The sequence below is a fragment of the Pseudoliparis swirei genome, chromosome 18 (assembly GCF_029220125.1).
Source record: "Pseudoliparis swirei isolate HS2019 ecotype Mariana Trench chromosome 18, NWPU_hadal_v1, whole genome shotgun sequence".
Taxonomy (NCBI): Eukaryota; Metazoa; Chordata; class Actinopteri; order Perciformes; family Liparidae; genus Pseudoliparis; species Pseudoliparis swirei.
In genome coordinates, this window is record NC_079405.1 from 2,607,360 (window position 1) to 2,630,675 (window position 23,316).

General features: G+C 43.7%; 2 protein-coding genes across 5 annotated transcripts in view; both read left to right on the forward strand.

The window, feature by feature from the left end:
• Positions 1-1,969: 1,969 nt before the first annotated feature.
• Positions 1,970-3,321, forward strand: LOC130207756 (high mobility group protein B2-like). The gene has a single exon (XM_056436445.1). The coding sequence runs from the start codon at positions 1,975-1,977 to the stop codon at positions 2,746-2,748; it is 774 nt and encodes a 257-aa protein (XP_056292420.1). The 5' UTR covers positions 1,970-1,974; the 3' UTR covers positions 2,749-3,321.
• A 15,292-nt stretch (positions 3,322-18,613) lies between these two features.
• mtss1 (MTSS I-BAR domain containing 1) overlaps positions 18,614-23,316 on the forward strand; it is a 36,208-nt gene continuing 31,505 nt past the window's right edge. Inside the window, exons 1-2 of one of the 4 annotated variants that reach the window (XM_056436437.1) lie at positions 18,614-19,093; positions 19,736-19,807. In XM_056436437.1, the coding sequence (XP_056292412.1) occupies positions 19,736-19,807 (72 nt within the window). In that variant the 5' untranslated portion in view covers positions 18,614-19,093. Of the gene's footprint in view, positions 19,808-23,316 lie in introns of all 4 variants that reach the window. The other 3 variants (XM_056436436.1, XM_056436438.1, XM_056436439.1) reach the window with 3 other exon arrangements.

The window sequence follows — 23,316 nt, forward strand, 5'->3', positions numbered from 1 at the left end:
ATGTTTGATCTTTAAAAAAAGACAACAAAGTGTATTAGTCTTAATCTGCTGTAAACATCGTCACTCCATCCGCACACACACACACACACCGGCTTCGCTTGTGCATAAACCCTATGACATCATCTATAGACATCTTCATCATCACATAGATATCTTTATCATCAAAAGATATCTTCATCATCAAAAGATATCTTTGTCTATAGATATCTTCATCATGATCTATAGATATCTTAATCATCTATAGATATCTTCATCTATAGATATCTTCATGATCTATAGATATCTTAATCGTCTATAGATATCTTCATCATCTATAGATATCTTCTTCATCATCTATAGATATCTTCATCATCTATAGATATCTTCATTGTCTATAGATATCTTCATCATCTATAGATATCTTCATCATTGTCTATAGATATCATCATCATCTATAGATATCTTCATCATCTATAGATATCTTCATCATCATCGTCTATAGATATCTTCATCATGATCTATAGATATCTTCATCATCGTCTGTAATCAGATGTAAAGATATTCCTGAATCACAGACCTTGATGTGATTATCAGACTATTTGTGGTCTTGAATCTCTTCTCTGGTCACGTGACATCCTGGTTCCCGTCGGGAGGACTGAGGGTCTGCTGTAGACCACGTGGACACACAGGGAGGGAGCACCACGTGACCATCTACAGACATAATATAACGAACTAAAGTATTACCAATCATTACAGATCATAAACATATAGGGTCAAAAGAGCTGGGGCCTAAGCCCCGCCCCCTTTGTCGGACCCCGGTTGGGGCCCCGGTCCGGTAACAGCCGTGAGTCACGAGGAGCTGCGCTATGCAAGCTGCGCAGTGGGAACACGGCGCGAACCGCGGCGCGCCTCGTGTGACGTCATCATGGTTTACCTCAATACCTTCCACCTGATAAGACAAGTCACTTTTGATTGGTTAAGGTTCTTTAACGCTGCCGCCATTACTCAGCTGTATGGTCTCCTGCAAAGATGTTCTATGGCCGTTAAGACCTTTCACTTGTTTCCAGAAATCAAACAACAGTGTTACTTGTCCACTTCTTGGCCCTCGTGGCTCATTTCTATACAAATGAAGGGAACGGCAGACTTATATATTTTATTATTCAACTTGTACTCGAGCACAGGGTCTCTCTGGATAGTTACATAACTAGATAGGAGACGAATATTACTTTGGGGTTTATCTGCATGAGCATAAACGGCTAACAATTCCTCCTTTGTGAGAGTTGACCAGTTGAGTTTTTCTGTGTTGACACTAATTTCATTTGTAGTTAGTGCCGGGAGATATCCCACATGTACCGACATATAAAACAAGGCATATGATCAGTTAAAGAATGCCGATACATCCTGAAGAAGCGTGAGATTCACCAACACAATGGTCCAGCCATGGCGTCGTGGGCCAGGCCTCACGGGTATATTTATAGTCTGCTGGCAAAACCACTTTGCTGGACGGCATCAAATGATTATCTTAACAGAAACGTAACTATATACATAGTTACATGTTTTAGATCATCTGTAATACTTCCTCCTGGCTTTTTTGAACATGTTTGACGACAAATTTACGGTTTAAAAAAAGCGCCAGCGCTTTATGACGATTCATCGCAGTTACTCCGTTTTTCCTGAAGGTGGCGGTGGTGCGGCGGTGTGCCAAACCACGAAGAAGAAGAAGACTAATGTACCCACGTGATGGGAAACCGGAAACTGCGTCGTTTCAATTTCAAATGTGCTAAAAATACATGTTAGAAATAACTTTACGACCCAAATAATTATATAAATCCGCATTTCAACCGACTGCTTAATTATTTCACTCGAAAAAACACGGTCTGAATTACGTTTTCGTTTTTTTTGTTGCGTAATGAATGCGCGGTGGAACCGTCCGGCGGCGGGACGGATGTTCCGGTCGGACCAGTAGACCGGCGCACTCTTCTTGCGAGATCGTAAATGCGGTTGGATAAGATCGTACTTCCGGGGAGTTTAGTTCGTTCGCACTCGCAGACAGAGACCAAACGGCCGTGCTTTTGTCCTCTTCAGTCGTTTACAACTTGTTTATTCGAGTTCGGATCGATCGCCGCCATGGCTAAGGACCCGAATAAGCCGCGAGGAAGGACCTCCTCATACGCGTTCTTTGTTGCGACGTGCCGCGAGGAGCACAAAAAAAAACACCCGGGAACGAGCGTCGGCTTCGCGGAGTTTTCCAAGAAATGCTCCGAGCGATGGAAGACCATATCGGCCAAGGAGAAGGTGAAGTTCGAGGATATGGCGAAGAACGACAAGGTCCGGTACGACGGCGAGATGGAGTCGTACATCCCGCCCCACGGGGCCCCGGGAAAAGGCAAGAAGAAGAAGGACCCCAACGCACCCAAAAGGCCACCGTCCGCTTTCTTTGTGTTCTGCTCCGACCACCGGCCCAGGATCAAGGAGGAGAATCCGGGCATCTCCATCGGCGGCATGGCGAAGAAGCTCGGCGAGTTCTGGTCCACGCAGACCACCCAGAGCAAGGTTCCGTACGAGGCCCGCGCCGGCACGCTGAAGGAGAAATACGAGAAGGATGTGGCGGCGTACAAAGCGCGGTGCGGCGGCGTGGGGAAGGGGGGCGACGGCGGCAAGAAGAGCGGCTCCGGCGGCAGGCCCGCCGCCAAGAAAGCGGAGCCCGTCGACGACGACGAGGAGGACGACGACGAGGAGGACGACGATGAAGACGACGACGACGACTAAAGTGTTTTATTGTGTTAAAAAAAAAATGGATGTGAATTTTTTGCAACGCATAGTTCAAATCCAAATGTCGTGTGGATGATTCAAACAAGTATAGCCTGATGTCCCCGGCGGCCCGCCTCTGTAGGGTGCCCCAAACCTGTATTCATTTTCACGTCTTTAGGGATTTAGTTTTTATTTTGTAACTTAGTCCCCCTACATATTTGTTTTTTATTTTTTAAAACGTTTTTTTTCCCTCTGCTGTACTCTTGTTGCATCTTAAGACCGTCATTGCTATCTTTGTTTTAAACAGGCATCCAGATATGAATTTCCTGTGAAAATAATAATACAATGGACTAAAACTTGTGTACTAGTTGGCAGCAAAAGTAAAAAAGCAACAAAAAAAAGAAAAGTGTATTTGTTTCTGGAAGCACTGCTTATGTTTTCTGTTCTAGTGGTGCGGATTCTTCACTGTCATTTTACTACCCAGTCATCTGTACGAGTTTAAATGTTTGAAGCCATTTTTAAAAGTGGAACTTTGAAAACTTTCATGTAGATCAATTTTTCTTTTTTGTAATAAAATTTTGTATAAAAATACTTGTTTCCTCCTTTTTTTGGCTCCATAATTTGGATATTATATATATATACACCATATTTTATGTATATTAACTTGCCTATTTTTAGTTTCTTTACTAGGTGTAAAAAAATGAACTTACAATTATCATTTTTAAATATAATCTATAATTGGGAAATATAATGAACAAAAAATTAAATACAGAGTAATTGTGTGGTTGTCTGGGGATGAATCAGTCAATTACCTTTGATTTAGCCTTTCCCAAAAAATTTCCCTCATTTTTTAAATCTACCATTTTAGCATAATTTCCCCTTTTAATGAGTGTAAAACCCTGATGAAAGTATTGTAATATTTATAAATATTGCAGTATTATGACTTCATCAAACTGCAAACCATATAGATATGTCTCTTGCAGATTGTCTTTGATTTAGCGCTTAGCAAAGATTTTCCCTCCAAATTCTTAAACTCTACTTTTTCAAATTTGCATCATTTCACCTTTTGATAAATGTGCGTTACATTACTATATGTAACACACTGATAAGAGTATTGCAATATTGATATATATTGCAGTGTTATGAGCTCATAGTACTGAAAGATATATCGATATGTCTCCTGCAGATTATCTTTGATTTAGCGCTTCCCCACATTTTCCCTCCAAATTTTTGAAGTCTACTTTTTCAAATTAGCATATTTCTCCCTTTTAATAAATGTATGTTACATTACCATCTGTAACACACTGATGACATTACTGCAATATTGATATATGTTTCAGTATAATGAGCTCATAATACTGCTAAATAAACATGGCGACTCTTTTAGCTTAGCTCCTGGAAGGTAAGACGACAAGAAAACAACCATTTATTATTTTTTTAAGGTCTCGTATCGCTCCATCCATGATGTCCATGATGCGTCAGCAGCTCAGTTCATACACAGAAAAACAATATGTGGATTATACAAAAAGGTCAAATCTCTTTTTCATGCTTTAGAAACATCACAACAATCTACATTTGAGTACATTTTCTGGCACCAAATCAAACAGTTTTTAGGATATTCTCCATTTGGGTCCTTATAAGTCTTTTACTACTTTAATTTTTTAATAGTACAAAGACAATAATGTCGTTTTATGAATATAAGGAAAAGTCTGAGTGTTGTTAAAGCTGCTCAGCTGCGTCCAACGAAGCATAACATGTGTTGTGAGATTTCTAATAACCACAAAAAGAGTTAATTAAAGGACCCGTTGTTGGGTGTTTTATTGGCAGAAATATTATTACATGACCACGTGTCATTTAGCAGATGCTTTTATCCAAAGCGACTTACAATAAGTGCATTTCAACCAAGAGTACAAACTAAGAACAACAAGAATACAGGAAGTAACATTTCCTCAACATAGTCGAACTACAAAAGTACCATAATAAGAGCTATTTAAGTGCCACTGAAGTGCCAATCTGTATTTTAATCCAGATATAGTCAGAAAAGATGTGTTTTGAGTTTCCGGCGGAAGCTGTAGAGACTTCCTGCTGTCCTGATGTCAGAGGGGAGCTCGTTCCACCAATCAGGAGCCAGAACAGGACAAATATTAAATAACATCGTCACTATGTTCTCCGTTAGCTCACCTTCAGACTGAGGCCTCCATGTGGACACTGAACCCTCTTCAGGGACGCCGTGTTCCTACGGGAGCCCAGAAGGGACAAACCGAACACCGCTCCACGGAGGTTCGACACTTCTTTAAAGTTACCCGAAAGGTCACCGTGTCACGGTGGAGGTCGTCTCTACAACCTCACCCAGTACCGCCGACACACTGTCCCTTTAAACGGGGGGAATTATTACATCTGTGATATAAATTAGGATTAAAAGCAGCAGAATCATTCAACGTGGATATTAAAATGGAGGGAAAGTGAATTAAAAGAGGCCAGAGGCCTCGTGAGCCGGTGGCTCCGGTCAGCAGGTGTCACTGTTGGTGTATTTAAAATACAGAAAACACCCAGAGGACTAACTGTTCATGAGCTGGTCCCAGTATGAGCTTCTGTTGGTGTTACGGAGGCAGAGGATGTTATTTCATTCTGTATTCATCACCAACAAATCATTTCCTTTGGTGGATTAGTGGTAAACTCGGACTGCAGCGTCGTTCACATCGTTCATAAAAGTCTTCTGGGTCTCTTCAGAGGATTCACTGGAAGCAAATCCGATCTCTAGGATCTCTTTATACCAACTGTTACGTGGGCGTGAGAACGTGTTTACAATTAAATCGAACGTGGCGTCTAGTTTACGGTGTCGTACAATTTTCCCTCCAGATTTTTTAAATCTAATCTTTTCAAATTAGCATAATTTCCCCTTTTAATAAATGTGTTATATTCAGGGGTGCACATAACTGGTACGCAGGTACGCATGCGCAAAGATAATCAACAATGCGGAATGCCACTTGTGTTACTTCGCGCCTTTGCATACTTCACCGATCTGTTATTGATCGTCTCTACACGACAGCATGCCATTTCTGTCTTACGTCACAAAACTGACGCGACAGATGGAGTGAGTACCAAACACCATCTCCCGGTACTCACCTGAGTAACTCACTGGAAAAGTTATGTGCACCCCTGGTTATATTACTATATGTAAAACCATGATGAAAGTATTGTAATATTTATATATTGTGCAGTATTAGGAGTTCATAATACTGCAAAATATATAAATATGTCTCCTGCAGATTAGCTCTGATTTAGCGTTTAGCAAAGATTTCCCCTCCAAATTCTTGAAATCTCCTTTTTTTCAAATTAGCATAATTCTCCCTTATAATAAATGTGTTACATTACTATATGTAACACACTGATGAAAGTATTGCAATATGTATATATTATGCAGTATAATAAGCTCATAATACTGCAAAATATATAGATATGTGTTCTCCTGCAGATTATCTTTGATTTAGCGTTTAGCAAAGACAGTGTGTATTTCTGGTGGTTGGATCCCAAATGGTGTTGAGAGGCGTTCAGGATCAGGTTCTACATCCAGTTCTGGGCCAAGCGCATCGAATATTTGACCCCAAAGATCTTTTAGATTTGGGCGCGACCAAAATGGGTCTGGTTGGAAAGTGACTTGTTCGTATTTGTGTAGATTCTATCCATCGCAACTAACCGCCTCGCACAGATTGAGGAAGAGGGCGACGAGTCCAGAATGAGAACCCATCGGTCGCATTCTGGACTCCATTGACTCCCTCAACCAGACATCTCGTAGACGAGATGTCTGGTTGAGGGAGTCAATGGAGCCAGAGATCGTGGAAATGAATCCCTTTGGTATCGGAACCGGAGTGAGCAAGAAGTCCACCAGAGATCCAGGAGGGTGGCTAGGAAAGTAGAAGACATTCAGACTTAATGAGGCGTCTAGAACGAAGTTCTTTCTCCCAGGCCTGTTGTAGACGAGATGTTGTAGACGAGATGTTGTAGACGAGATGTTGTAGACGAGATGTAGACGAGTTGTTGTAGACGAGATGTTGTAGACGAGATGTTGTAGACGAGATGTTGTAGACGAGATGTTGTAGACGAGTTGTTGTAGACGAGATGTTGTAGACGAGATGTTGTAGACGAGATGTTGAAGACGAGATGTTGTAGACGAGATGTTGCCGACGAGATGTTGCAGACGAGTTGTTGTAGACGAGTTGTTGTAGATGAGTTGTTGTAGACGAGATGTTGTAGACGAGATGTTGTAGACGAGATGTTGTAGACGAGATGTTGTAGACGAGTTGTTGTAGACGAGATGTTGTAGACGAGATGTTGTAGACGAGTTGTTGTAGACGAGTTGTTGTAGACGAGATGTTGTAGACGAGATGTTGTAGACGAGATGTTGTCGACGAGTTGTTGTAGACGAGATGTTGTAGACGACTTGTACGAGATGTTGTAAGACGAATGCGTTGCAGACCAGATGTTGTAAACGAGATGTCTGTAAGACCAGATGTTGTAGACGAAGATGTTGTAGACCGAGATGTTGTAAGACCCAGATGTTGTAAACGAGATATTGTAAGACCAGATGTTGTAAACCAGATTGTAAACCCAGATGTTGTAGACGAGTGTTAGATGTTGTAGCAGATATTCAGACGAAGTTGTTGTAAACGAAGATATTGTAAACGAGATGTCAGTAGACAGACAGTCTGTAGACCAGATGTTGTAGACGAGATGTTGTAAACGAGAATGTCATTGTAAAGACCAGATGTTGTAAACGAGATGTTGTAGACGAAGATGTTGTAAACGAGATGTTGTAGACGAATGTTGTAAGACGAGATATTGTAGACAGCAGATATTGTAAACGAGTTGTTGCAGACGAGATGTTGTAAACGAGTGCAGACGATTTTGTAAACGAAGATGTTATAGACCAGTTGCAGACCAGTTGTTGTAGACGAGATGTTGTGCAGACCCAGATGTTGTAGACCAGATGTCAGTAGACCAGATGTTGTAGACCAGTTGTTGTAGACCAGATGTTGTAAGCCAGTTGTTGTAGACCAGATGTTGTAGACGAGATGTTGTAGACGAGTTGTTGTAGACGAGATGTTGTAGACGAGATGTTGTAGACGAGATGTTGTAGACGAGTTGTTGTAGACGAGATGTTGTAGACGAGTTGTTGTAGACGAGATGTTGTAGACGAGATGTTGTAGACGAGATGTTGTAGACGAGATGTTGTAGACGAGATGTTGTAGACGAGATGTCTGGTTGAGGGAGTCAATGGAGCCATAGATCGTGGAAATGTAGTCCTTTGGTATCGGACCCGGAGTGATCCAGTAGTCCACCAGAGATCCAGGAGGGTGGCTATGAAAGTCGGAGACATTCAGACTCGTCTTTTTCTTTTCTTTCACGTTTGTCTTAGTTACGGTCGGACACTGGACCATAACTACTTTTTTCGATACTTCTACTGTGGCTTTTGTTCACTTTGTCGTGAGTATCGGTGAGCCGCAGCAAAACAATGACTGGGACCGTCGTATACTCGCGTGCTCAGTTGATCGCGCTGTGCAGGCCGAAGCTTCTGCCTGGAGACAGACCTGTGATCCCGCTGGAGCTACGGAGGAGGGCTCGCGGTTGCAGATCGGGTGTCAAGCGGAGGCTAAACGAGGAGATACAAACCCTCGGTACCGTCGATCATAACGGGGAACGTGAGGTCTTTGGCGAATAAGACGGATGAGCTCGGCGCGCTGGTAATGACCGAGAGGGTCTTCCGTGAGAGCAGTCTCTTGTGCTTCACTGAGACGTGGCTACACGCGGACTATCCGGATCACAGCGCGTCTTTGCCCGGCTTCAGGACTGTTCGGGCTGACAGAGACGCTACACAGAGCGGTAAGAAGAGGGGGGGCGGGATCGCTGTTTATGTGAATGAACGGTGGTGCCATCCGGACCATGTGTGCGTGAAGGAGCGCTTCTGTAGCCCGAACATTGAACTGTTGGCCGTGGGGATGCGCCCGCACTATTTGCCGAGAGAGTTCACGTCCGCCATTGTGGTTGTCGCGTACGTGCCGCCATCAGCTGACGCTGAGGAAGCTGTGGACACCATCCACTCCACTGTGTCTGCTCTGCTGAATCATCAGCCTGGAGCATTCATGGCTATCACTGGTGACTTTAACCACACCACATTGGAAAAAGCTCTGCCAACCTTCCATCAATACATAGACTGCCCAACAAGGAACAATAAAACTCTGGACTTGCTGTATGCTAATACTAAGGACGCATACAGCGCCACTGCCCTTCCCCCCCTCGGCAGGTCTGATCATGACCTGGTCCGGCTGACACCCAGGTATGTTCCTCTGGTGAAGAGGCTGCCGGTGACCACCAGGACTGTGAGGAGGTGGTCTCTGGAGGCTAACGACGCCTACAGGACTGCTTGAGTCAACGGACTGGGATGTGCTGTGTGGACCGCACGGGGAGGACATCAACAGTATGACCGACTGCATCACGGAATACATCAAGTTCTGTGAACACACCACCATCCCATCACGGACTGTGCGCTGCTTCCCAACAACAAGCCCTGATCACCAGGGACCTGAAGGCGCTTCTTAACATGAAGAAAGCTGCTTTCAGGTCTGGAGACAGGGATGAGCTGAGGAGAGCCCAGCGCAACCTGAAGGTGAAGCTCAGGGAGGGCAAGGACTCCTACAGGAGGAAGCTGGAGGCCAAACTCCAGCTGAACAACACAAGGGAGGTGTGGTCTGGCATGAAGCAGATAACTGGCTTCAAGGTGGGAGGGAGACAGCCAGGGGGCTCCCTGGAGAGGGCCAACGAGCTGAACTGTTTTTTCAATAGGTTCAGTTCACAGCCCTCCCCCGTCTCCTCCACACATCACACCTCCCAAACACCTCCTCCCCCTCTGTCCCCCTGCTGAGCTGCACATCCACCGAGCCCTCAATAACAATGGGCTCCTCCACCCTCCCCCCTCTCTCTGTGGCGACTGACCAGGTGAGAAGACAGCTGGAGAAACTACACCAGCGCAGAGCTGAAGGTCCTGATGGCATCAGCCCCAGGGTCCTAAAGACCTGCGCCACCCAGCTGTCTGGTGTCCTGCAGCGCCTCTTCAACCTCAGCCTGAGGCTGGGGGAAGTCCCGGTGCTGTGGAAGACGTCGTGCCTGGTCCCTGTCCCAAAGAAGTCAGCACCATCTGGCCTCAACGACTACCGACCGGTCGCCCTCACCTCCCATGTGATGAAGGTGCTGGAGAGGCTGGTCTTGGCCCACCTCCGGCCGCAGGTGAAATCATCGTTGGACCCTCTGCAATTTGCTTACCAGCCTCATGTGGGAGTGGACGACGCCATCATCTACCTGCTGCAACGAGCTCAGTCGCACCTGGATGGAACCGATGTCTCTGTGAGAGTCACTTTCTTTGACTTCTCCAGTGCATTTAACACCATCCAGCCACTGCTGCTGAGTGAGAAGCTGCGGTGGCCGTGTGGACGCTGCCCACCATCTCCTGGATCACTGACTACCTCACAGGCAGACCACAGTTTGTCAGAATGGGCCGTGTGCTGTCTGGAACGGTGGTCAGTGATGTTGGAGCCCCACAGGAACTGTTCTGTCTCCTTCCTCTTCACCCTGTACACCAGTGACTTCCAGTACAACACGGAGTCATGCCATCTGCAGAAGTACTCTGATGATTCTGCAGTGGTCGGGTGTATTAGGGATGGACGGGAGGAGGAGTACAGGGCAGTGGTGAGTGACTTTGTAAAGTGGGCCGGGGAGAATCACCTGCGGCTGAACGTGGCCAAGACCAGAGAGATGGTGGTGGACTTCAGGAGGAAGGCGACAGCTCCTACACCTCTGAGTGTCCTGGGAGTGGACGTGGACATGGTGGAGGAGTACAAGTACCTGGGCGTCTCCATCGACAGCCGACTGAACTGGAAGGCCAACATCAACGCTGTGTACAAGAAGGGATGAGTCTACTCTTTATCCTGAGAAAGCTTCGATCCTTCAACGTGTGCAGCAAGATGCTGGAGTTATTCTACCAGTCGGTTGTGGCCAGTGTGCTGCACTTTGCCATTGTCTGCTGGGGAGCAGCATCGAGCCGTGACACCAGCCGCCTTAACAAACTGGTTAGGAAGGCTGGCTCCATCATCGGCTGCCAGCTGGAGCACCTGGAACAGGTGGTGGAGAGGAGGTCGTTGAAGAAACTGGTGTCCATATTGGACAACCCGGACCACCCTCTCCACCACCTCCTACAGGGACAGAGGAGTACTTTCTCCAGACGTCTCCTCACGCTCCGCTGCCACAAGGAGAGATACAGGAGAACATTCCTGCCGACAGCTATGAGGCTCTACAACAGTTCACCTCTTGCCAGATCACCCTAACCCTTCTTATATTTTGTGTTTTGGTTTTTTATTCTTGTGTGTTGCTGCTACTGACTCGACAAATTTCCCCTTGGGGATTAATAAAGTATATATCTATCTATCTATCTATCTTAATGGGGCGTCTAATCTGTGGAAAGCGGAACAAGTCTGGTTCAGGCCGACGACTTTTAGACGACAGTCCTGCGAAATCCATAAAGTTCCGATCCTTCTGAAAGTCTTTAATCCAGCGTCGGCCGTTCTCACGTCACGTACCAAAGGTCGGGTCGGACACGGAGGGCGAGAACAAGTGGTTTCTAAGGACTGAAGCCAAAGTCAAAGCTAGAGTAGCATGTGGGGTTCCACAGGGGTCCAACACGGGACCATTATTATTCCTTTAATTAATATTACTCATTCTTCCAATATGTCAACAACATTGTCCTCTAACGTTAGCCGATGACATCGCCCTCGTTCTCTCTCGTTCACATGTCAACTCACTGGTTATAAAAACGATGTTGCGTTAGCTTCCTCTGCTCCGTGCTTCAGGTTAAATAAACCATCTTTGAATATCCACAAATCTTTTCAGTGGCAACAAATCTTACTCGAAGGATTTAACTAACATTTAAATGGATTCCCTTGAGATGCATCGAGTGTCATCCGCAAACAATTTTAGGATTTTGTATTGATGAGCGCTAAAGTTGGAGTAAACATATTGACTGTTAGCATAAAAATAAATCCTAAGTGGGTTAGACGTCGTGTCTCTGCTAACTGTTTCATATTATTTATTACCGTTTAATTGACCCTTATCTTTCATATTGTAATATAGTTTGGGAAAGTACTTTTACTATAAGTATTTGAACTTTTACTACAAGTATTTGTAGTAAAGGTACTTTTCTTATTTCTTCCTCCAGAAACGATTTGTTAGGATCTCTCAGTCTCACATCTCAGCTTCTCCTTCATGTCAGAAACTGCAGATTCTTACTTTTTATGACGTTAATATTTCTTTAACTTGACCTTATTTAATGTATAAGATACTTTGAGGGGAAGGAAATATTCCTGATCATTCCAAGATCGACTTCAAAGTCAATTCACAGATTCACTCGTACTCAACTCCTCCATCTTCACATCTTCATCTTCCTCAATGACTCACTAGTCAAAGTTCTGTTAGATTTCGGGAAACCAAATTCTGGAACGACTTTTCACACCTAACACAAAAATATCCCTCTAAGTCCCCAAAATAAATTATAATGACTGTTTTGTGAGAGTGTTATGTGTAAGTGTTCATTTCTTAGTTGTTATATCTACATTTATATTTCCAGTTGCTGAGGAAATACCACAGGGGTCAAATCCACCATCCCATAATAAACACATGCCATGCTCCTTTCACACACACACACACACACACACTCAATGATATTATTTTTCTTTCTTTCTTTTTCTTTTGTTTTCAATCTTATGCATATTTATGTTTGTAATTCTGTAAACTATTTTAGTATTTTATAAGTTGGAGGCTTCACATAAGCCGGTTGGCTTTTTGCCCTTTCCTGCTCAGTAATATCAATTTATCTCTATTATGTTTGTTTATTCTTTAATTGTTTTGCTTGAATTGTGAAAATAAATAGAGCGACTGTGGGTCAGTGGTTTCCATCAGGAGGTTGGCGGTTCAATCCCCGCCCTAGTCGATGGGTCCTTGAGCAAGACCCTTAACCCTGAGCTGCTCCCTGTAGCTGCTCTACGGTGTGTTCATGGAACCTGACTGTAAGTCGCTCTGGATAAAAGCATCAGCTGAATGTCATGAGATGTAAAAATAAACCTGAACCTGAACTCTCCATAACGTTGACTGCTATGCAGATGATACTCTATACTCTATAGTATACTATAGAGTATAGAGACTATAGTCTATACTATACTCTACAGTCTATACTCTATACTCTATATTCTATTGTCTATACTCTACACTCTATACTCTACAGTCTATACTCTATATTCTATTGTCTATACTCTACACTCTATACTCTACAGTCTATACTCTATATTCTATTGTCTATACTCTACACTCTATACTCTACAGTCTATACTCTATATTCTATACTCTATATTCTATAGTCTATACTCTATACCCTATACTCTATACTCAATAGTCTATACCCATACACCCATAGTCCATACTCTATACCCACTCATATACCTATAGTCTATACCCTATACCCTATACTCTATACCCTATACTCTACTCTATACTCTATAGTCTATAGTCTATAGTCTATACTATATACATAATATAGTCTATACTCTATACCCTATACTCTATACTATACCCATACTCTATACCTATAGTCTATAGTCCATAGTCCATACCATACTCTATACCCATACTCTATAACTCTATACCTACACCTATAGTCTATACTCTATACTCTATACCCTATACTCTATACCCTATACCTATACTCTATACTCTATAGTCTATACTCTATACCCTATACTCTATACCCTACTATATACTCTATAGTCTATACTATATACCCTATACTCTATACCCTATACTCTATAGTCTATACTCTATACTATATACTCTATACTATATACTATATACCCTATACCCTATACTCTATACTCTATACTCTATACTCTACGTTATATCTATGGATCCCACCAGAAGCTTGTTAAGGGTCAAGCACGTAAAGACTTAAAAACATGGATGACCTGCAACTCCGAGATCAGTGCTCTGTAATGTGGTTTCTGTAGCCGGCTGTAAAGAGTCTCTTATCTCTGATCAGGACTTGTCCTTTAACATCTTGAGGACTTCAATTAACTTTTAAACAATCAGGCACATCTTGTCTCAAAGCGATGCAGAAAAACTGGATCACGCGTTCATTACTTTTTAACTAGATTTCTGCAACTCCTCATTATCAGGCTGCTCTATAAGTCTGTTAAGTCAACTCCTTATTATCAGGCTGTTCTATAAGTCTCTTAAGTCAACTCCTTATTATCAGGCTGCTCTATAAGTCTCTTAAGTCAACTCCTTATTATCAGGCTGCTCTATAAGTCTCTTAAGTCAACTCCTTATTATCAGGCTGCTCTATAAGTTTCTTAAGTCAACTCCTTATTATCAGGCTGCTCTATAAGTCTCTTAAGTCAACTCCTTATTATCAGGCTGCTCTATAAGTTTCTTAAGTCAACTCCTTATTATCAGGCTGCTCTATACGTCTCTTAAGTCAACTCCTTATTATCAGGCTGCTCTATAAGTCTCTTAAGTCAACTCCTTATTATCAGGCTGCTCTATAAGTCTCTTAATTCAACTCCTTATTATCAGGCTGCTCTAAGAAGTCTCTTAAGTCAACTCCTCATTATCAGGCTGCTCTATAAGTCTCTTAATTCAACTCCTTATTATCAGGCTGCTCTAAGAAGTCTCTTAAGTCAACTCCGTATGATCAGGCTGTTCTGTAAGTCTCTTAAGTCACTCCAGTTGATCCAGAATGCTGCAGCTCCTGTACTCACTAAAACTAAGAAAGAGATCACATGACTCCTGCATTAGCTGCTCTGCACTGGCTCCCTGTAAAATCAAGAATCACATTTAAATTCCTCTCCTCATACAAAGCCTTGATTATTGATGCTCCATCATATCTTAAAGAGCTTGTAGTACCATATTGTCCCACTAGAGAGCACATCATACCATATTACCCCACTAGAGAGCTTACAGTACCATAGTAATCCACTAAAAAACTCATACCATTTTACCCCACTAGAATAGAATAGAATATACACTTTTATTAATCCCCAAGGGGAAATTAGTTCTCTGCATTTAACCCATCCTTAGTTATTAAGGAGCAGCGGGCTGCGGTGAAGCGCCCGGGAAGCAACTGGGGGTTCAGTGCCTTGCTCAAGGACACTTCGACTTGCAACTAATCGGGAGAGCGGGGATCGAACCCACAACCCTGCAGTTGCAGGACGGCCCTCTTACCCCACTGAGCTAAAGCCGCCCCTAGAGAGGTCATTGGATCTTATTACACCACGAGAGAGCTCATAGTAGCGTAGTACCCCACTAGGAAGCGCATAGTACCATTTTACTCCACTCGTGAGCTCATAGTACCTGATCAATCCACTAAAAAACTAGAGAACTCATCATACAATATTACTCCACTAGAAAACTTGTGACTATATTGTACAATATGACATCACGAGAGAGCTCATAGTACCATATCATCACACTAGAGAGGTCATTGTATCATAGTACCCCACTTGAGGCTCCTAGTACCATATTACCCCACAATAGAGCTTATCGTAGCATACTAACCCACTAGAGACAACACAGTACCACAGTACCCCACTTGAGAGCTCATAGTACCATATAAAACCACGAGAGAGCTCATATCCCTATTACCTCGTTAGAGAGGTCACAGTACCATAGTACCCCACTAGGGAGCGCAAAGTAACCTATTACCCCAAAGAGAGCTCAGGCCGACAGTCGCCTCATGGAGACTGAAGACTTTCCTCTATAGTCTGATAGTGAGACCTGAACCAGGTTCTCCTGGTCCAGACCTAGAGATGCTGCTAGAGGCTGAGAGGCTGAGGGGGACGTTTAGGATACACTGAGCTTCTCTCTCCTCTCTCCTTATGGACGTTTAGGATACACTGAGCTCCTCTCTCCTCTCTCCTTATGGACGTTTAGGATACACTGAGCTCCTCTCTCCTCTCCTCTCTCCTCTCTCCTTATGGACGTTTAGGATACACTGAGCTCCTCTCTCCTCTCCTCTCTCCTTATGGACGTTTAGGATACACTGAGCACCTCTCTCCTCTCTCCTCTCCTCTCTCCTTATGGACGCTTAGGATACACTGAGCTCCTCTCTCCTCTCCTCTCTCCTTATGGACGTTAGGATACACTGAGCTCCTCTCTCCTCTCCTCTCTCCTTATGGATGAATTCATGTCTCTTTATTGCAGATTACTAATTCTACTTCCTCCCTGGAGTCTTTGTGCCTCCTCGCCTCAAGTCTGTTGGACCTGGCTGCGTCTGGAGCCGGTTCTGGCTCCTGGCCCCTGACCCTGGCCCGGCCTCCTTCACCATGCCTCCTGTCTCCGTGGCCCTTCTGATGCCCCCTCCTCTCTACCTCCTTCTGGTTCATGGATTGTTTCTGTCCATCCTGGAGAGGGATCCTCCACTGTTGCTCTCCTGAAGGGTTCTTCACTTTTGTTCCCCTGTGAAATGTTTTTCTCTTTACTTTTTGGGAACTTTTTCCTGATCCGATGTGAGGTCAAAGGTCAAGGATGTCATACGTGTACAGGTTATAAATCCCTCTGAGGAGAATGTTGTAACTTGTGATCCTGGGCTGTGCAATTAAACTGAATTGAATCATGTTTTCATGTAAAAAGTGACAAATAAATGGAGTAAAAAGATAAATATTTCCTATAGTAGAAGTATAAAGTAGTTTAAAAAGTATGTCAGAGTCTTCCTGAGTATTTGAACTGTCACTGATTTCCCAACACATATTAACAGACAGCGCTGTGGCAATGTGAGTACAGATGACTCAGACCAGTGAACCTAGTAACACTACAGTGTAGAGATATGCACATTTATTACATATAATACTCCATATAATGAACTATTAAATAACTGTATTTTGTAATATTAATTCAGCGTAATTAAATCCTCTCGCGGCTTAAAAACAAAACAGCCAGGATTCATTATTATTATTTCATCACATTTTCTCGCGGCCGTTGATTGCTGAGTGGACACCAGGCTGGTGGTGTTAGGTTGGTCGTGTGATTCATATCACACACACACACACACACACACGCATGCCTGTTGCCATGGCAATCGGACTGGTATGGAAGCAAGGCTGTGTGTGTGACTCAGCTTGTTGCCGGGGGAATCGGTTATAAACACCGTGACATGGTGTTTATTATCGGTTGCTACATAACAGAGCTGGATGTGTTTGATAAAGTGGAAGTATCATATGTATATATGTATATATATATATATTAGTATATATTTATTGGGTCATGTTACAGTTGTTTCCTCTCACTTCCACTGGATGGCTTTGGTGCTTCATACAGTTGAAGGCAAATTAATAAAAAATCTATTTAATTGAGATTAAATAGATTTCCTGTTGGAGCAGCAACATATTTTTATAAATATACAATAAAATAAAAAGGACATCTTACATTTAAATAAATAAAATAATATAAAAAATTAAAATTAAATGTCCATGGAACATTCGATGTAAAAAGTACTATACTAATAAAATATATAATACTATAAGGATGTGAAGCTCCCCCAAACATGTATAATGTTGTCATAATTCTAGTCTACACATCCATATATATTATATATTTAAGTATATTATATATTTAAGTATATGTATATATATATAATATAACCATAACTCCGCCCCCCCGGACCGCAGCGTCCACGTTCCACAACAAACCTCCTTCATCCTCAGACGCGCAGCCGCATCAAGCGAAGCCAATTCAGCGCCAACCGGAAACCGGTAGGCCTTCCAAAATAAAAGCATCGTTTATTTCCTCTTCGGAAACGTCTACAGTGTGGTTACATTTACAGTTAAAAACAATTAGAGACACACAACGTCAAACATTTTTGGTTTAGTTATTATTTAGTTTGCTTGAATTAAAAGATAGAAGCAATAATATGATGTTAATCAAAGTAAATATATTTAATTATTATAATACTGGAATCATTTCTTAAAAAAAGAACGAAATATTAAGCACAATTAAATATACACCCAAATATTTAATAAATATAATTTAAAAACATGCAACTCCCCATATTTTTGTCTCATGTTAAAAAAATTAGATATATTTTAATGAAATGAAAACCACTTTCAGTCAATGTGGATGTAAAATACACAAAAATACACAAAACTCTTTTCTTTTTCATTTGATGTAAATAAGACAATAAATAACAACTTAGAAATGCACAAATAGTTATTATTATATGATTATTTCGGTTGTTATCCCTATTTTAACCTGAAGAAAACATGAACACAGTGAAGCCATAATTAATAAATTAAACATGAGCGTCATCATCATTAAAATCCATTCATATTCTCTATTATTATTCCAAAATTGTCCATCCTGCATAACGAGTAACTTTTATTTCTTGTGGCTTGATTCAATTCTTTATTTATTTAGATTCTGAAATGCACGACATTTACGTGTAACCGTATTTGTACACCGTTGTATGCATAACTTTGTTAAAGTAAATATCTGAGATGTATACTTATTCCACCTCTGAAGCCATGCATATTCATGGCAGACCATTTCTCATAATTATGAACTAATAAATCATAATTAGTAGATACTAAATCATAATTAGCAGATACCAAATCATAATTATGCAAAAGTAAATCATAATTATGAGATAGTAAGTCCCAATTATGAGATACCAAGTAATTATTATGAAATAATAAGTCATAATAATGAGATATGAAGTCCTAATTATGAGATAGTTTAACCCTTGTGTTGCCTTCGGGTCATTTTGACCCGATTCAATATTTAACCCTCCTGTCGCCTTCGGGTCAATTTGACCCGATTCAATGTTTAATGTCGGTGTTCTTTCGGGAGTCAACAAACAAACATAAAGTACCTCACACTTAAACTTGGAAAACAATATTAATTCTAATAATTTTCTGGAGATTTTAATAGCTGGGGTCATATTGACCTCAAGGGTAAAATATGTTAGTAAATATAAAGGTAACAGGAGGGTTAAACATTGAATCGGGTCAAATTGACAAGAAGGCAACACAAGGGTTAACATAATAATGATTTAATCACGTTGATGGATTAAACACTTACGTTGTGTATTTAAAGCTGTTATTGTGAAACGCCGCCCGGATGTGTGCGCGCGTCACTGTGGCTCACTAGCCGCGGGGTCTCCGCTCTCATTCACTCCGCGGTGAGGACACCCGTTGGAGCAACTGGAGGCAAACGGCGGCTCCTCTCGACGGAAGAAGAAGAAGAGAAGGAGGAGAAGAAGAAGACGAAGTAGAACGAGGTGAAACCTCTCGGACACACGCCGGGAAACGCGGACTTCGTTGGGGGGGATTTAAAACTCGAGAGCGGTATCGATTTTTGTATATTCCGGGCCAACTGATTAATTGCGTGCACTCCCGTGTTTTGGAATCACACGCACGCGCACACACACACGGAGTCACACAGGTTGCTGGCCCAGCTAGCTCGCGGCGGTTCGTTCCCTTCAGTTTCTTTCCCGGGGTTTCGACCCGCTGCAGCTGAAAGTTTAAAAGGGGGAAGAAAGAAAAGAAAGAAAAACAAACTGTCAGACAGTTCTTCTTGTTCCTCTTCTTCTTCAGACGGTCTGCGTCCCGACTCCGGCACGATGTGGTGTTTGTGGCCGGCTGGTAGCATCGGCTGACTGGAGCCTGACGTCAAGTCTCTGGAGCTGGATTTAACTCCCGGGAGTCGGTTCCGGTCCGGGTTTTTTTTTTTTAAAGGTGGACTTTGCCCTCCACCTCCCTTTCAATCAAATAAAAGAAAGGTTCTATTGATTCTTCAGGTTTTTTTTGGAGTATTTAAAAACTTTGGCTGAAAGTTGTTTTTTTCTTTTCTTTTGGAGGTAAAAAAAAAAGTTTGTGAAAGTTTTTTTTTCTTTTTTTTTTTTCGAACTCGTGGAAAAAAGATGGATGCGGGTATCGAGAAGGAATGCAGCGCCTTGGGAGGGCTCTTCCAGCTCATCATGAACGACATGAAGGTAACACGAACGTCTCATTTATTAACTTTATTGTTTACAATTCGTCCTATTTAATTCTTCCCCGTACGCATTTTATATTTACACGTTTGTCTGCGTGGGATTTGTTGCGTGTCTATGTGTATATATTTGTTGCATGCAGAATATGTCACTTTTCTCTTAATATTTCTCTTATTTTTTAATTTTTGTGTGTCCCCCTTTTTTACCCTCCTGTTAAAAAAAAAACCCACACTTCACCCACACCCGTGAACGCCACACACACACAGCAGTCTGAACATTCAATACAATGTTTACGAGATAAAATGAGCAGCTTCACTCCTTCATCCTGCAGCTCCATGCTTCACACTGGCACGTCCCCAAAACTATACAACAGCGATGTTTGCATTTCTTTTTTATTATTATGGCTATCACCACCTCACAAAGACACACACACACACAGGTATTCTGATTCTAGGACTGTGTGTAATTTTAGAGTCACAGAAATTAATGAGTGAGTTTGAGATATATAAAAAAGTGTGTGTGTGTGTGTGTGTGTAATGAATGAGGAGAGGTTGCAGCTGGAAGTGGGCCATGTGAGGTAACGGAGCTGGATGGGGGTGGATGTTACCAGCTGTGTGCTCTTTGATGTTTGTTAAGCTGTCTGCCTGTCTGTCTGTTTCACTGCTCTCAGATGTTCGTCGTTAGCAGCCTCGTATTTTCCAGTCGAGGCCCCTGAACGCATCTCTAAAAAAACAGAAACGTTTTAAAGCCCAAAAAGATTCGTGGAGTTGTTGACATGTTTACTCGTGCGATTGTTTTGTTTTTTGTCGACTAAGCGCTGCGTAGGTTTTATCGACCGATCGCCTCTTTAAATGTTCACCAGAGACGCGACATCGTCAGCGTACGAAGAAACTCAACGACTAAAGGCCAAAGCAATCGATTTGTCGTCCGTTCTATTATCGCAAATATATAACGTACGTGATCGTTGCTTATTTGACAAAACGACGCTATTGGTCGAACACGGTTAGTGGATCTTTTGAGTTTCTGGATTCTATGTTTGTTTGTTTTCACGCCGTCTCAATTCCGACGTTTGTTTTTTCACCGGCGCGCTAAGTTTCACGAGCGGATCGATCAACGACGAAGACCGCCGTCGGGACAACGCGCGTTGGTTTTACGGTTGTCGGCTTTTGGGGGCGTTGAGATCGGAGCGCCGGTTGGCCGAAGGACGACTCCGGCTCTCGTGGGGTCGGAGTTACTGGATCACCATTTTATTCCTCAGATTTGAGTCTCCAAACTGGCACCAATGGTGTGTGTGTGTGTGTGTGTCCATCCAAGAATTTATTAATACCGTAATCCTCCTTAAGCTCCAAGTGGTTGGACTGGTCTCGAGCGGTGGACCGCGGGGCGGTGCCTTCGTGACGTTTGATCGACGTTCCTGAACTCGACACGTTGCCTCGGGCAGAAACAAAGATGGCGGTTAGCCGCCCGCGTTGCTCTGCACACGCCGGCGGACGGACTCGCCTCCTCTCCTCGGGGACGATGGACTCCAGGAGCCTTTTGGGCCCTCGACCTGTAACGTCTTCTCGGTGATGTCCGTCTTTATTTTAGGTCTTTGGTGGCGCGTTGGTTCTGGCGCCCCCTGTGGACTCGCGCAGTAGTGCCTCTGAGTGCCGGACTACCTTTTCAGAAAGAACCTCCCGTTTTTACTGCAGCTGGGTCCGAAAGTCTGGCCCCTCCCAGTTCTGGTTCTCCACTGGTCTCTGCTGGATCAGGTCTGTCCATGGTGGACTGGTCTCTACTGGATCTGGGTCTGTCCACGGTGGACTGGTCTCTACTGGATCTGGGTCTGTCCACGGTGGACTGGTCTCTACTGGATCTGGGTCTGTCCACGGTGGACTGGTCTCTACTGGATCAGGTCTGTCCACGGTGGACTGGTCTACTGGATCTGGGTCTGTCCACGGTGGACTGGTCTACTGGATCTGGGTCTGTCCACGATGGACTGGTCTACTGGATCTGGGTCTGTCCACGATGGACTGGTCTCTACTGGATCAGGTCTGTCCACGGTGGACTGGTCTACTGGATCTGGGTCTGTCCACGGTGGACTGGTCTACTGGATCTGGGTCTGTCCACAGTGGACTGGTCTCTACTGGATCTGGGGCTGTCCACGGTGGACTGGTCTCTACTGGATCTGGGTCTGTCCACAGTGGACTGGTCTCTACTGGATCTGGGGCTGTCCACGGTGGACTGGTCTCTACTGGATCTGGGTCTGTCCACAGTGGACTGGTCTCTACTGGATCTGGGGCTGTCCACGGTGGACTGGTCTCTACTGGATCTGGGTCTGTCCACAGTGGACTGGTCTCTACTGGATCTGGGTCTGTCCACAGTGGACTGGTCTCTGCTGGATCTGGGTCTGTCCACAGTGGACTGGTCTCTGCTGGATCTGGGTCTGTCCACAGTGGACTGGTCTCTACTGGATCTGGGTCTGTCCACGGTGGACTGGTCTCTGCTGGAGTATGAGCTGAAGGAGGTTCTGGTGAACCTGCATGATATCATCTGGTTTCACCAGAATCCGCCCAGGTGGCACCGATGAGGAGCTTTAAAGAAATAACTCTGGAGAACCAGACCAGCACCTCTCTGATGCAGGTCTAGAGAGGATCAGGATTAAACGCAGACTGGTTCAGGACCTCCTCCTCCTCCTCCTGACGTGACTCTTGGGTTCATGACGGCGTTTATCCAGACGTCAGATCTCCTTGAGATGAAAAGCTTTGTGTGAGGCACGTCTCGTTTGTTTGTTTATTTGTTGTCTCCTCGTCTTGCGATGGAACTCCAGACGTCTCGCGGCGAGAGTGACGTGTGAGTCACCGGGGGTAACGGGGACGAGGAGGCCGCGGTGCGTTCAGGGCCCAGAGCGCACGGCATCACTTCCTGGTGTTTTACCAACGGACACACACACACACACACACACATGTATGTACACACATGTACACATACACACACATATACATACACACATGTACACACACATATACGTACACACATGTACACGTACACATGCACAAATGCATGCACATATACACACACGCACATGTACAGACACATATACACACATGCACATATACATGCACACACAGGTTTAAAACAAGTGATTTCAATTTCGTTGCTTCGTGTGTTAATAGTTCAGAGGCTCTCAGTGGATGTGAGGCGAGCGACACACAAAGGGTTAACAACTCAAAGGGGGGGGGGCGTTGAAGTGAAGCATCATGGGAGCTTCAGTTCACCACAGACAGACAGACGGACAGACGGCTTATTGATTTCTGTCTCAGCGAAATCAGGAGAGACTTTGGAGGCATCGACCTTCCTCACTCCCCCCCCCTCCTCTTCCTCACCCCCCCCCCCCCCCCCGTCATCTTCTTCCTGTGTGTGTGAAGGTGAACTAAGAATGACACACAGCCTCTGTGTGTGTGTGTGTGTGAGTGGAATAGGAATTAGCTTTCAACACCGAGATATAGCAGTGTTCAGTTTTTACACACACA